At 40.3% G+C, this 12,363-nt stretch overlaps 1 protein-coding gene across 2 annotated transcripts in view; it reads right to left on the bottom strand.

Annotated features, from left to right (window-relative positions):
• The window catches only part of ClpP (Caseinolytic protease proteolytic subunit), a 92,740-nt gene that overhangs the window by 41,063 nt on the left and 39,314 nt on the right, over positions 1-12,363 (bottom strand). For both annotated transcript variants that reach the window (XM_090371740.1, XM_090371741.1), the window contains exons 3-4: positions 10,590-10,686; positions 10,026-10,213 (exon numbers count right to left, since the gene is read on the bottom strand). In XM_090371740.1, the coding sequence (XP_090227866.1) occupies positions 10,026-10,213; positions 10,590-10,686 (285 nt within the window). The remainder of the gene's footprint in view (positions 1-10,025; positions 10,214-10,589; positions 10,687-12,363) is intronic.

Genomic DNA, 12,363 nt, shown 5'->3' with positions numbered 1-12,363 from the left:
ATCCAGTAAAGTGCAAGGTAACCCCAAAATAACTTATACACTTGGTAGAATTGAACTAAAGTCAGTAGTGGAAGAAAGAGACTTGGGAGTTACAATATGGTCAGACATGGCTCTCTGAGTATTGTAGACAGGTTGCAAGGAGAATCCATGGTGTCCTATCGATGATTTATTGAACATTTGCTAGTAGAGATAAGGATGTCATAATCCCATTATATAAGGATTTTGTTAGACCACACTTGGAATACTGTGTTGATGTTTTTGTAATTAACCAAAAAAGTCATTTGATGTTTTCTTGGCTTAATGGAAATGTATTTACAGCCTAAGCTAACTTGTAAAGTACTACAGAGATTAGCATTAGCATTAGTAGAGGCATTTGATGCAAGAAAGCAAGCTTATGCAGCATCAGCCAAAAAAAAATAAAGTAAAAAAAATAAAATAAAAAATAACCACTTCCACTTCACCCCTCTGTTCGTTCGAAATACCTGTCCAGCTGAGCCTTAAACTTATTTAGGCTATCAACTTCCACGACAAGGGATGGAAGTCTGTTCCACCTACCAACCACCCGCTGGCTAAAGGCAAATTTCCGCACATCTATCCTACATCTGTCTTTCCTCAATTTGAACTTATGCCCTCTCAGGTGATTATTCTGAGCAAGAGGAAGAATCCCATCAGCATTGAGCATGCTCAAACCATTCAAGGCTTTGTAGACCTCTATCAGATCTCCTCGCTGGTGCCTAGTCTCCAGACACTGTAATTCGCAAAATTTAAGCCTTTCTTCGTAAGAGCATCCCTTTGTTCCATTCACTAATCTTGTTGCTCTTCTCTGTACTCGTTCCAGCAGCTCTACATCCTTCTTGAAATGAGGCCTCCAGGCCTGTATACAGTACTCTAGGTGTGGCCTGACCATTGCCTTATACAAGGGAATAATCACCTCCTTATCCCTGCTAGAAAAATTCCTATATATCATTGACAATACACCATGAGCTACTCTTGCAGCCCGTCTGCACTGCTCAGAGAACTTCATATCTGCCTGCACAACCACCCCCAGGTCCCTTTCATTCTCTACCACTGTTAGTGTAGTACCACAGAGTTGATACGTTGCTCTGGGGTTGCTGTTTCCCATATGTAGTACTTTACATTTGTCAATGTTAAACTTCATTTGCCACCTCTCAACCCATCTGCTCAACCTTTCCAGATCCTGTTGCAGCAGCACAGTGTCAGTAGTGTCCTTGACAACCCTGCCAACCTTTGTATCGTCTGCAAACTTGGACATTAAGCTTGATATACCATCATCAATATCATTTATAAATACAGAGAACAATAAAGGACCCAATACTGAACCCTGAGGGACTCCACTAATAACATTAGTCCACGATGAGCAGTGTCCATTGATTACCACTCTCTGTCTTCTCCCCCTCAACCACCCCTTTATCCATAGCAGCAATTTGCCTCCAATGCCACACTGCTCCAATTTGTGCAGCAGTCTTCCATGTGCAACAGTATCAAAAGCCTTTCTAAGATCCAAGTATATAATATCAAAATTATTCCCTGCATCCAGTTCTTTTGTGACTGCATCATAGTATCCAATCAAATTGGTCAGGCAAGACTTCCACTTAACAAAACCATGCTGTGTCCGAGCTATAACTGAAGTCTTGTCTAGATGATCCTGCAGTGCTTCTTTAACCAGTGCCTCCATTAATTTTCCGGGAACAGAAGTTAAACTCACAGGTCTATAATTACTTGTGTCAGCCTTTGATCCTCCCTTGTGAACTGGGATCACATTTGCACATCTCCAGTCCATGGGTACCTCCCCTGAGTCCAAGGAAGCTCTCATAATTATGGCTAAGGGTTTGCTTACTTCCTTTGCTGCCTCCTTTAATATGACTGGATAGAACCCATCCACCCCAGGTGCCTTTCTTGTGTTCATCTTCAACAATTTCTCCTCCACTTTACTCTCAGTTATTACAAGATTCTCTAGCTTACTGCTAGAGTTGAATACACCTCTGGCATTCCCCTCGCTGAATAACTCCTCATGTGTGAATGTCGATGCAAAATATTCATTTAGTTTGTTAGCTACCTGAGCAGGGTCATCAACAGTTGACTCATCGATATCAAGTGGACCAATCTGATTCATCCCCTTCCTTCTAGAGTTTACATAAGTAAAGAACTCTTTGCTGTTTTTCTTTGCATCCCTTGCAAAGGATCTCTCTTAATCTGCCTTCGCCTGCCTAACCTCCTTTGTAACTTGGTTACAGATCAACTTGTATCTATCATAGGCTTCTGTGTCACGTGTTAATTTGTATGTATCCCATGCATTTTTCTTCTCTGCCATATGCCTCATTAGTTCATCTGACATCCATTTAGGCCTAAACCTTGAACAATATTTCTTAGTTGGTATGTAAAGCCTAGTAGCTTGCAAGATAAGTTCTTTGAATGCTTCCCATTTTGAATTTGCTCTTGGTAACATCATCAGTTGATCCCACTGTATAAAATTTAAATACTGTCTCAGTCCATCATAGTCACCTTTACGAAAGCAATACCCCTTCCCTTTACCCCTAATGGTAGTTACTTCTTTGAGTAACTCCCACTTCAGAACACTGTGATCACTGCCACCTAGTGGTTCATTTATCTGCAGATTCTTAATGCATGAAGAATCATTACTGATAATCAAATCAAGAGTATTACTCCCTCTAGTTGCCTCCCGAAAATGCTGATGTAGAAAACAATCATCCAATAAATCCACAAAAGCCTTGCTAGTGTGCGAGTGACCAACCCACAAATTCCAGTCAATATCTCGGAAATTAAAATCCCCCATTATAAGACTCTCTGATTTACTGGCCCACTCCATTTCTCTGTACAGTTTCTTATTATACTCATCAGAGTCATTAGGCCTATAGCACACTCCTACTCTCAATTTTGATCTCCCAATGCTTATGTCACACCAAACTGACTCGACACTGCACTGTCCAGCGATGTCGACTGGTTTCACTTCCTTGGATTTTATGTGTTTCTTAACTAATAGCATAACCCCTCCTCCCTTCCTATCCTGTCTATCCTTTCTGTAGACATTGTATTCCCCAAATTCCAGTTCTGCATTCCTTATATCTGTGTGACACGACGTCTCTGATATCCCAACAATATCTGCCTTTGATGTTTTGAGCAATACCTCAAATTCATCAAATTTATTTACTAAACTTCTAGCATTGGTGTACACGCAAGTATACATGCACCTATTTCTATTCTTAGCTACCCTAACACAACCCATGTGTTTATTTGTACCACAACGACTCCCGGCAGTCTCTGAAATATCCTGCATCTTGTTTTTCAGGCTTCTGCTAATTCCAATAGAAGCAGTGCAAGAATCTCTTTCACCTCTGCCAGTGGCTACTGTTAATCTATTAGTCTTTGTCTCCCCCCCCCCAAGCTAGCAGTTTTCCGACCCACCTAACACTACCTCGACAGCATCAGCAAAAATTCTTGCACCCTTTCTATTTAAGTGTATCCCATCCCTGTAGAAGCAATCTCTCCTGTTAACAAGTACAGTTCAGGCTGAAAAAAATTCTACCCCTTGAGCCTTGCACAATCCCTCCAGGGCCGAATTGATCGACAAGGCTCTCATCATATACTCCCTCCTATCGTGTCTGGGCAGAATTGCAGACACTTTCAAATTCAACCCTAATTCACGCCTTTTTTTCAACAGTGACCTGTACTTGCTAAGTAATTCCGCTAAATACTTGCTAAGTAATTGTTAATAATGAACCTCCTATTAGGCACAACAATAGACTAGGACAGAGGAACTTGTCATTTAAACTCGGCTCTCTTGCAGGATGGGTGGCATAACGTCGAAGGTTTAATGCATGAGCTGGTGCAGTCTGAGCACTGGACATGGGAGAAGTGGGCAAATTTTAAGCAGGCAGTAAGAACAGCATTCCAAAAATCAGCTAAGGAAAAAAGTGCTAAGGCATTTGTATGAAGTGAGGCAATTGTTAAACTATTGTCATGATGAAATAAGGGTACAGCAGGTGCAAAACGAAATACAGCTACATCTGGAAACACAGGCAGAGAATAAAGCAGTCCAAATGCGACTGCGATATAGGCTTGCCGACAAGCGGGCAGGGTTGATTTTCGATCAGTACAACAGGACGCAAATGAGCAACAGCCCCACACAACAGATCCAAGTGGGATCACGTCAGTACGATACCACCAAAGACATCATGGAATACTTCAATGGAGTATATAAGTTGTATGCAGCATTTCAAGAGCCAGCGCTGCCAACTAGCTGGGAGATGTTGTGGTTCTCTGCAGCTCAGTAGCAGGAACACAACCAGCCAATCTCTTTGAAGGAAGTTTCCACAGCCTTGGGAGAAATGAAAGCAGACAAAGCACCAGACCTAGATGGAATAACAACAGAGCTCTACAAGAAAGCTTGGGAAAAGGTTGGGCCAATTTTGGCTACAATTCTCTCTGACTTTTTCATGGTGGGTCAAGTTCCGGAAAGATTTCTGGAGGCTCAGACGGTATTCTTAAGAAAGCAAGGGAGAATGGGTCAAGAAGTGGGAGACTGGAGGCAGATTTCACTACTAAATGTAGACTATAAACTATATGCTAAAGTAGTAGTAGTAGTAGTAGTAGTAGTGGCATGTGATGCAAGAAAGCAAGTGTATGAGCTTATGCAGCATCAGCCAAAAAAAAAAAAAAAAAAAATCACACCATTCCCTCCAAATGCCTGTCCAGTTCCTCCTTAAATTTATTTAACCTGTCAACTTCCACAACGACAGATGGAAGTTTGTTCCAGCAATTAACCACCCGCTGGCTAAAGGCAAATTTCCGCACATCTATTCTACATCTGTTTTTTCTTAATTTGAATTTATGCCCCCTTAGGTTCGTAATCTGAACAAGTGGAAGGATCCCATCAGAATTCAGCGTGCTCAACCCATTCAAGGCCTTATACACCTCAATCAGATCACCGCGCAGGTGCCTAGTCTCCAGCCACTGCAATTTGCAGAACTTAAGCCGCTCTTGGTAAGAGGATCCCTTCATTCCCCTCACCAATCTTGTTGCCCTTCTCTGTACACCCTCAAGTAAATCTACATCCTTCCTAAAATGAGGCCTCCAGACCTGTACGCAGTACTCAAGGAGTGGCCTCACCATTGCCTTATACAGAGGGACAATCACCTCCTTCTCCCTGCTAGCAAAATTCCTATATATCATTGACAAAACCCCATGACCTGCCCTGGCAGCCTGTCTGCATTGCTCAGAAAACTTCATATCTGACTGCACAATTACTCCCAGGTCTTTTTCATTTTCTACCACCTTAAGTGTAGTACCACACAGTTGGTACGTTTCTCTGGGGTTACTTCTACCCATATGCAGTACTTTGCATTCGTCAAGGTTAAACTTCAGTTGCCACTTCTTAGCCCCCCTGCCCAAATTATCTAGATCCTGTTGCAGTAGCACACTGCCATTACTGTCATTAACAACTCTGCCAACCTTTGTATCATCTGCAAACTTCGACATTAAGCCTGATATATCTTCATCAATATCATTGATAAATATTAATATTAATAACACCGAACCCTGTGGGACTCCACTAATAACATTAGTCCATGATGAGCAGCACCTATTGATTGCCACCCTCTGTCTTCTCCCACTTAACCATCCTTTTATCCATTGTAGCAACTTACCCTTAATACCATTCTGCTCCAATTTGTACAATAGTCTTCCGTGCGCAACAGTGTCAAAAGCTTTCCTGAAATCCAAATATATGATATCAAAATTATTTTTTGCATCCAGTTCCTTTGTAACCACATCATAATATCCTATCAAATTTGTCAGACAAGACTTTCCCTTAACAAACCCATGCTGTGTCTGAATTTGTTAAGGGAAAGTCTTGTCTGACAAATAATCGCCTCAAAAGACATTTAGGATCCATTATAGGAGGAAACCAGACATATGGGGTGCCAGGCAGAGCCATGGGAGCAAATCTGGTTTTCTTTAGGGACCTGGAACCATATTGTCAGTGGAAAGGTTACAGCATAGTTCTAGCAGTGCTTGACCTAGAGAAAGCCTTTGATAAACTGTCTCAGAATTATCTTCAAAATCTGTTGTATACTGTACAGGTGGGCTCACAGTTAAGAGCAGCCATCATCAGTTTATATAAAGGAGCTATTACCACTCTAGCAATCAATGGATACAGCTCGGATAAAATAAAACTGGAGGGGGGTGAGACAGGGCTGCCCACTAAGCCCTGCTCTCTTTTCAATGGCACTGGAGCCCATACTCAGGAAATTAGACAACTCCAGTAATATCAAAGGAGTTCATCTCCCTGGATCGAATCCCGATTGCAAATACATAGCCCATGCGGATGATGTCATTCTAACCATGTCTGACTGCAGTTCCTTGCAGAGTGCGCTGGACTTGTTCAGTTACTTTAGCCTGTCAAGTGGCCTATGTCTTAATAAAACAAAATGTCAGCAATGGGGAAAGAATGCTCCACTACAGTTATCAGTGGGTCTCTCCTTCTCTGCGGAGCCCATCACCATTCTGGGAGTGCCCTTCACAAGCTGACCAAAAATAACAACCCGACAATTATTAAGCTCCTGGGAGGAGAAAATCGGCCAATGGAACCTAGGCCTACTGCTGTTCTCTAGAAGAGTAATAATCATATGGATGATTCTCATCCTAATGGTGATGAATATTGTGACGATCACCACCTTTAAATATATCACACAAAAAAGGTTGCACAGGAGACTATTTAAGTTCTTCTGGAACAACAGACAACAAGAGGTCACGCAAACAAAGATTGCATTGTAGAAAGGCGCTCGGTGGTTATGAAATACCACAATTAAAGTATTAAAGTGGCTACGGTGGGTGTATATAATGAAACAAGTCCAAACGGCCCTATGGGACATGCATGTAGCTTCCACCCTAATAAAATACCACAAAGGTTCACAAAGCTGCTAGGAGTAGAATATACAGGACCTGTGGCAGAAATAATACCACCTTTCTAGAAACTAATTATCAAATATCTCCAGCAACTATCGGCAGTAGGTCTAGACATGGGAACAAAACTAAAAGTCTCAAAAATCTACTGGAAACTGTTTGACTTATACATGCAACCAGTACAAATCCCTGAGCATGGTACAGCTTAGACGAAACCCAAATGTTTAAAAATCTTCACAAACATATAAAGGTATAGGTCAAGAAGTGACTTAGCCTGGAGGGTGATTTACGGGCACTTGCCGGTGGAAGTAAACAAGGCTAAGTTCCGAGGACACTCAAACACTGAGTGTCAATATTGAAAGGCGCGGGAAACAGTAGACCATGCGTTTTTCTCCTATCCAGCTGTACAATGAATCTGGAACAAGGTCCACAAAATCATGAAAGTACCGCGATTAACAAGAGATCAGGTGCTATTTTTGCAATTTCCGGAGCCTGTCTCCAGAGCCACACACACACACACACACACACACATCTTGATGTTTGTAATAAATGAAGGAAAATACCAAGCATGGAAGATTAGGAAGAGAAAAATAGAGGGAACATGCATGGAGATATACAAATATGCCATACAATCCATGCATGCTGCAATTAGGAGATTTCTGGTGTTGGAACTACTTCAACTGGGGGACGAGAAATTCCTAAAACGTAGTGTGTGGTGTTACCCTACACCACTATGCCAGCTAGTGTGGACAATGAGGCGTGCGTGCAGCTCAGGTGGTAAAGCTAGGGATTAGGGGTAGTAATCTTCTTAGCTTAAGCTAGAAGGGATATGGACCAAGCTGGCTGCAGGCAAATGGTCCCTCTCCCGACAATGCGGCAGCTTACGTTTAGAATAAAGCCGCATAAGGATGGAAGAATGAAAGAGGTGGAGGACTTGAGAATTCATGTAGGGCAAGCCAACTCCAGGTGGCTGCTTGCGAAGCAGGTAGTCACTCCACGGAATGTTCCTGAGTGAGATTAATCCTATTGGGATATAAGATCATTTTAATGAGTGCAAATGAGACCAGATGGGTTTTTTTTTTTTTTTTAAGAAGCAATGGGTACCCACCCACCCACTGAAGAGGGGCCAAATAGCCCTGAAATGGCGCCACCTGAGGGGCCTTATGGCCACTGAGGCTCTTCGAATGGGTAACAACAGACCCCCCTCATTGGGGAAGCGAAGCGCTGCCCATTCGAGGAATATGAGATCACGTGAATGAGCTGAAGTAATAACTGCCCCTTTCCTTCTTCAATGGCATCTTCTTCTTCTACCTCTCCTACTATCACTTTCCTACCTCTTTATTGCTCTCTTGGTCTAATAGGGGCAGTGTGTGGATAACTGAGAATCATTTATCCCTTACCTTTTTTTCAAATGGTGCCGTCTGGGTGGTGGTATCCATCTGAGAATAAGTAACATTAGTCTTCTCCTCAGGTGAAGCGTTACTTATTTGAAGTAGTGCAATATCATGGCAACTCGTTGTGAAGGTATTCACAATATGAGATATAACTTAAAACGATGCCGTTTTGCTAACATTCTGTTAATTCAGATTTGGCTTTGTATTATTGATGCTTTTGCACTATACATAGTCTAGACTTTTCCATAGCTTGAGGCTTCAGCCCTAAACGCTTTATAATTTCCAAAAGTCAATAATATCAGCTATGACATATGATATCATGACAGGCATACCAAGCTAATGATCGGTGATTCACTGTGACTACACACCACCAGCACCATCTCTGACCAAGATTTAGAATTATACTGTTAAAAATCAGAATGCGAAGTTATTCTCATATGGTCCTTTTGTGTAACCTCTCCTATTGATCTAACCATTGTCTAATAGCCAACCATCTATAACTTTTGCTCACACAGTAAGCCCAGGGAATGTGTGTTTCATCATGCATGGGATTCTTCCTCTTGCTCAGAATAATCACCTGAGAGGGCATAAATTCAAATTGAGGAAAGACAGATTTATTATTATTATTATTAGCCACAAGGAAGCCTGAGGCTTATGCTGCAATGGCTAAAAAAAAAAAAAAAAAAATTTCCCTCATTACCCTGAGAGAGAGAGAGAGAGAGTCAGAAGTAGAAGGGAATCACCAAGAAAGAAAAGAATGATGATATCCAGCTCAGGACCCTGGGTTTGCCAAGCCCATACTCACCAGATGTGAGCCCCTGGAGTAGAATAGATGTGCAGAAGTTTGCCTTTAGCCAGCAGATAGTTGGTTGGTGGAACAGACTTCCATCCTTTGGTGTGGAAGTTGATAGCCTATATAAATTTAAGACTGGGCTGGACAGGTATTTGGAACGAACAGAGGGGTGAAATGGGAGAGTTTTCTTTTTTTTTTTGGCTGATGCTGCATAAGCTTGCTTTCTTGCAATGATGTGCCTCTACTAATGCTAATGCATTATAAATTGCAGGTACAGCTGGACCACAGACAGCTACAACATGTGACAAAGGGTAAGGGCTATTTGATATATTGCGAGTACTGAAATTAAGGCTGAACTTAAATTTGTGAGGAAGTGATTTCCCAAATTTTCTATTATGTATTTTTGAAATTTCTGCTTTTAATTTAATGTAATGCTATTAATTTTGTCTACACAATTCCTGGATTGGAAAACTTGCACTGGTGAAGACCAAAGTCAACAGATTCCTGCCCTTTTGTGAAATGATTGTGCCATTTGAAAATAGCAACATCTTCAAACACCAATTACCATCAATTTCTGTTATCATGGTATCAAGCCTTACTGAACACATTGTAAACAGCATACCATTCTACATAATGTCTTTTAAAATTTTTTTCATTATTTAAAAAAATGGCTAACAGCACTCAATGACTGACAAAATAAGTCTCTGATGTGTAACTTCCCGAGAATATTTTTTGACATAAAATTTCTTTAGTTACATTTTTAGAGGAATATAGCCAAAACGTGTGGGAGAGTAGTTGTATCAATTGTCTACATATTAAAAAATTTACACATACAAAAAAACAAAGAAAATTGATCTCATATTTTTTAAGTAATCATCAGCATGAATTTTACTTACTGCAGCATGTCCTGAAGGTTGATGTATCATAATGCGAGAGTTAGGGAGAGAATGCCTCATGCCAGGGGATCCAGCACAAAGCAATAAGCTGGCCATACTACACGCTTGGCCTACACACCAAGTTGCTACAGGTGGCAGAATATACTGCATAGTATCGTAAATACCTAATCCTGCAGTCACAGAACCACCTAAAAAAATAATCAAAGTAAATACAAATTTACTCATTAAAATATTTTTATAAAAATATTCTGTCTTGTTATTTTTAGAAGACATTTACATCCTGAGTTGTTATAGAAACATAGATTGAAGTATTCATTGTAAATGGTAATTATTTTATTACAAATGCAAACACAGTAAAGTTAGCTCCAATGTCTATGTCAACAGAAGCAAGTGTTCATGGAGTAGTTTTCATTTTGTAAGGTGAAAAACCAGGAATACCTCAGGAAATGCCATACAACTCTGTGAGACCTGCCAACTAGAAGTCCAAGCAAAAAAAGCTTCTACTACAATCTGTCCATTAAAATAACAAAGATGCCGTTAAATCAAACTAGAGAAAATACTCACCTGGACTATTAATATACATATGAACAGGCTTTTTATTACTTTCAGACTGTAGGAATAACAATTGTGCTACCACAAGGCTGGACAGTTCATCTGTAATCTAAAAATAAAAATATGTTTTTCTTGTTTTTCAAAAATAAAAATAACCTTTTGAATATGTTAAATTTTCTTAGCAAAGAGAAAAAAAAAAAAAAAAAACTTTAAATATAAAGATTGTATCTTTAATTTTCTTTGGAAATTAATATATGCAAAGAGGTGTGCATATAAAGGCTCTTTAATTTTACAGAAATATCCTAACAAAGGATATTTTAGAGCTCAATATAATTTTAACAAGTACAGGTCAATGCTGGAAAAAAGTTGCGAGTTAGGTTTAAAATTGAAAGTGTCTGCAATTCTTCTCAGCCACGATAGGAGGGAGTATATGATGAGAGCCTTTTCAAGAGCCTTTCTCACAGGGTAGAAATTTTTTGTGTGGTCTGTGCTTGCTAACAGGAGAGACTGCTTCTATTCAAGTGTATTCAAGAATGGGATACACTTAAATAGAGAGGGTGCAAGAATATTTGCTGATGCTATCGAGGCAGTGTTAGGTGGGTCGGAAAACTGCTAGATTGTGGGGATTCACAGACTAAAAGATTAATGGTAGCCGTAAGCAGAGGTGAAAGTGATTCTTGCACTGCTTCTATTGTAATGAGCAGCAGCCTAGAGAGAAAGTTGCTGGGGACTTCAAAAGTTGATGGGAGTTATCATGGAACAAGTAATTAAATACATGGACTGTGTTAGGGTAACTAAGAGTAAGAACAAGTGCATGTATACTTGCATGTACACTAATGATAGAAGTATAGTAAATAAAATGATGAATTTGAAGTGCTGGTCAAGACATCAAAGGCAGATATTGTTGGGATATCAGAGACATGGTGTCGCACAGATATAAGCAGTGCAGAATTGGAATTTGGGGAGTACAATGTAACGGCAACTGGAAAATGAAACTGATGCCAGAAAAAAATAATGATCTCAAGTGTGAGTAAACTAACCTTGGTTTATTTAAAGTAACTTCCTCTCGCATCCAAACACTACATGCAATGATCAAAAAAAAAGCAACTGGTGGAAGGCTATGACCAGTATACTGTTCAGTATTCTCATCATGGCTCTTCGAATGGTGTCAACGTCTTCAAAATAACACGATTCAGTGGTGCCTTCAGCTTCAGGAACAAAAAAAAGTTGAATGGGGCTAAGTCTGGTGAATATGGTTGGTGCAACAGTACACAGAATTTTTTGCTAGCCAAACACTCCTGAACAATAAGAGCCTTGTGGCTTGGTGTGTTGTTATGCAAGAAGGACCAACTGCTGTCTTCTCCACACTGAGGTCACACATGATGGATTCTCTGCAAGAAATGTTTCAAAATGTCCAGCTAGTAGGCAGCAGTAACACATTGGCCACTGAGCATGAACTCTTTGTGTGTTATCATAAAAAGCAATGAGCATGGTTTTGATTTTTGACCTTTTCTTGATGAACTTGTCTTTGGGAGAGTTTGCAATCTTCCACTCCACAATGTCACTTTACTGAGGGACCATTCTGAAAACACCATATCACATCTCCCACAAAGACTGAATTCAGGAAGATGAGTTTTTATCCTGGGTTATTATTTCTCAAATGGTTTCCTTATTAATGAACAGATCTTCAGAAATCATTCAGAGCATTGCACATCAGTCATTGGTAATGATTTCCCACACATTTTCAATCAACTCTGGCATTTGAACCAATTTTGTTGGGTCCAAA

Source organism: Mastigoproctus giganteus, chromosome 4 (genome assembly GCF_048544385.1).
Source record: "Mastigoproctus giganteus isolate SK-2022 chromosome 4, ASM4854438v1, whole genome shotgun sequence".
Taxonomy (NCBI): Eukaryota; Metazoa; Arthropoda; class Arachnida; order Uropygi; family Thelyphonidae; genus Mastigoproctus; species Mastigoproctus giganteus.
This window is presented reverse-complemented; position numbering and strand designations above follow the sequence as displayed.